The sequence below is a fragment of the Mus pahari genome, chromosome 2, assembly GCF_900095145.1.
Source record: "Mus pahari chromosome 2, PAHARI_EIJ_v1.1, whole genome shotgun sequence".
NCBI lineage: Eukaryota > Metazoa > Chordata > Mammalia > Rodentia > Muridae > Mus > Mus pahari.
The window spans coordinates 58,553,523-58,557,050 of NC_034591.1; the positions used below are offsets into that span (position 1 = coordinate 58,553,523).

At 36.4% G+C, this 3,528-nt stretch overlaps 1 protein-coding gene across 1 annotated transcript in view; it reads right to left on the bottom strand.

The window, feature by feature from the left end:
• The window catches only part of Kdm7a (lysine demethylase 7A), a 67,739-nt gene that overhangs the window by 14,869 nt on the left and 49,342 nt on the right, over positions 1-3,528 (bottom strand). The window contains exon 10 of the mRNA XM_021190664.1: positions 588-679. Within this exon, the coding sequence (XP_021046323.1) occupies positions 588-679 (92 nt within the window). The remainder of the gene's footprint in view (positions 1-587; positions 680-3,528) is intronic.

Sequence of the window (3,528 nt, forward strand, 5' to 3'; positions counted from 1 at the left end):
TATTTGTGACTATTGTGAAGGGTGTTGTTTCCCTAATTTGTTTCTCAGCCTGTTTATCCTTTGTGTAGAGAAAGGCCACTGATTTGCTTGAGTTAATTTTANATCCAGCTACTTCACTGAAGTTGTTTATCAGGTTTAGGAGTTCTTTGACGGAATTTTTAGGGTCACTTATATATACTATCATATCATCTGCAAATAGTGATGTATTGACTTCTACCTTTCCAATTTGTATCCCATTGACCTCCTTTTTGTTGTCTAATTGCTCTGGCTAGGACTTGGAGTACTACAATGAATAGGTAGGGAGAAAGTGGGTAGCCTTGTCTAGCCCCTGATTTTAGTGGGATTGCTTCCAAAAGCTAAGGTTCCTTATTCTCTAACCAGAATCAGTACATCTGTCACGGAGTTCAAACTGCATATTAAGTACAATTTCCATTCCTTTTACAACTAGCATACAAATGCTGCCCACATAACCAAAGTTCAGTTTTCTTAATCTTACACCAAAAAACAAAACAAAAACAACAAAAGTGAAAACAAACAAAAACAAAAAACTTAAATCTAAAACAAAAACCACAGCAATAACAACTTACTTCTTTTTTCATCCATAATTTTAAAGCAGTATGCAGTGCTTTTACTCCCTGTACTAAGTAACTTTGAGGCTGGAAACCATCTTCTTTCAGTTCTGTTGGAATGAAATGAGACAGGAAAGAAAGTTAAAAGTGTTCTAAAGTTTATAAAAGAATATTTCAAGTATCAAGTATCAAACTTACCAATATCCAAAACAGGACAAGAAATAATCCAAAAGACAAGAAAGAAGAAAAAAGATTCTAAATGCTTATGTTAAGCATATAAAAATAAATAAATACAGAAATGTTTAAAATAAAACAGTAGGATTGTTAGTCACTAGGCAGGTGGATCTTTGTGAATTCTAGGCCACTCTGGTCTACAGAGCGAATTCCCAGGCAGCCAAGGCTACACAGAGAAATCCTGTCTTGAAACCCACCCACAAAAAAAGTGGGAAAAAGATGCCAAACTTTCAAAATAAAGTTGAGAGAGCCATAGAAATATCCTGTCACTAATAAAGCATCATCTCCACACAGCAAGCATCCAACTCCCTAGAAAACACTTACAATAACACGCCTGAACACACCTGAACACATCTGAACACGCCTGAACAACAAAAAGCAAGACCGAACTACGAAATCGCAGATAAACAATCTCATAATCACAGTGGAATATTTCTAGCAAAAATAGAAAGCAGTAAAGTGGACTGAAAAAAATAGATAGTTCAATTCAAGCAATAAAACATTTGATTCAACAATCATAAATGGGACGCTGCACCTAGGAATTGCAAAATGCACATTTTTCTCAGACATACTCAGCACATTTACAAAATCATCCACACCTCAGGAAAATAAAAAGACCTCAACAAATATCCAGTGATCTAAATCACTTATATGCCCAAAATACAATTAAGCTAGAAATCAATATAGATAATTGTAACAGACAACTACAGAAAACGCCAAATGTTTTGAAATTTAAAATTAAAGGTGTTAAGAAACATATAAACTATGAGATTTTTGAAAAGCATTGGGGACAGAGAGATGGCCTAAAAGTTAAGAGCACTTGCTGCTCTTACAGAAGACTGGGGTTTTGTTCTCAGCGCCACACCAGATGGCTCAGAACACCTCTAACTGTAGCTCCAAGGGATCCGATGCCGTCTTCTAGTCTGAGGATACTTGCATGTATGCACACACATGAAGATACAATAAATAAGATATAATTAAAAACCCAATGTGTGGCATATTGTATAACCCTCCAATTTAGTTTTCAACATTTTTTTTTTCAGGGAAGGAAGTGCATGCCTACCACTGTGAGTGTGTGTGAGGTTAGAAGACAGTTTTTCTCCTTCTACCACATGGGTCCAGGAAACTGAAGTCGGGTCCTCAGACTTGGCGGCAAGTGCTCTGTGTATCCACTGAGCCACCTCACTAGCTTGCCACCTTACTTTTTGAATCATGGTTTCTCACTGAACCTGGAGCTCAATGGCTGGACAAAACTACCTCAGCAGCTAGTGAGCACCAGGGATTTTCCATCTGCACCCTTCGTTGCCACTATACTTGACTTTTATATGGGTTCTAGAATTTGAGTTTCATCTCTTTATGTTTGTGCAGTAAGCCATCTCCTCCAGACCCTCCATTACTTTAAAAGAAAGAAAGGAAACAAACAAAACCATACAACCAAGATGATAATTTAAAGATAAAGACTTCCGAAACCTGTTAAACGTGTCAAAAAAAAAAAAAAAAAAAAAAAAAAAAAAAAAAAAAAAAAAAAAAAAAAAAAAAAAGAAAGAAAAACACATAAAATTATAAGGCTAAAAGTTTTCCTTTCCTGGTTATGAAGAAAATATATGTGCCCACCTTTCCTGTTCTTAGTTATGCCCTCAGGGCCTTTTGACACAGTAGAGAGATAAAAACAAAAGAGATACAAATATTAGCAAGAAGGGAACCAAGCTCCTTATTCACAGATGTGACAACATCAGCAACTGACTCAGTTCTCTAGGCGAACTCATGGACTAGGTGATACTGACTAGGACTTGTCAAAAAACATCTTCTGTAACTGCCAAACACTAAAAACAATCCCCAAATATTCAACAATTATAGACGAAGTATATTAAAATTAACATGTTTATTTTACAGAATACTACTGCAATGAAAAGGTGAAAACCAGGGCTACAGACAATAGTTGGATAACGCAATTGTGGTAATGTACATCTGCAATGCTAGCAGTAAAGAGACAGCTTCATCAAGAGAGACCCTATCTCAAATCGGCAAAACAATACCAAGTGAAAGGTCACAGGAGGGCTGGCAAGATGGCTCAGTGTGCAAAAGTTCTTGACACAGAGCCCCATGACCTGAGTTTGATTCCTAGTACCCACATGGTGGAAGGGAGAACCAACTCCCAAAACCTATCTTTTGCCCTCCATACACAGTGGCAGACTCACACCCCTCCTACACCAAAATAAATAGATAAAATTAATTTTTAAAGGCCATAGGATAGTATCCGTTTGAAATTTTTATATGAAATTTACAAATGGAAAAAATTATTTTCATTTAAAACATGGGTAATGAAGACAAAGAAAGTGTTATTGTCAAAAGTAATGACAGGGAGTAGGTAGAGAATTGGAGGAAGATGTAACTTAATTACACTGTAGGATAGTCCAAGTTTTTCTTTTTCTTTTTTTAAATTCAGTGATAGTATATATTACAGGATATTTGAACCTGTTTCCAGTCTGGCTGGAATACAGACACACCCTTAGTACTTACAGTAATTTAAAAAATAAAATAAAATAAAGGTAAAGTTAGTTTGTAGAAGGAAGCACCCATGTTTGAAAGTGATGTCTAATTGAGTGGCAGACAAAGTGTCAAATGAGAGAAAGACTTGACAGAATATACCCAACTCTCGGGGCTGGTGAGGTGGCTCAGTGGGTAAGAGCACCCGACTGCTCTTCCAAAGGTCCAGAGTTCAAAT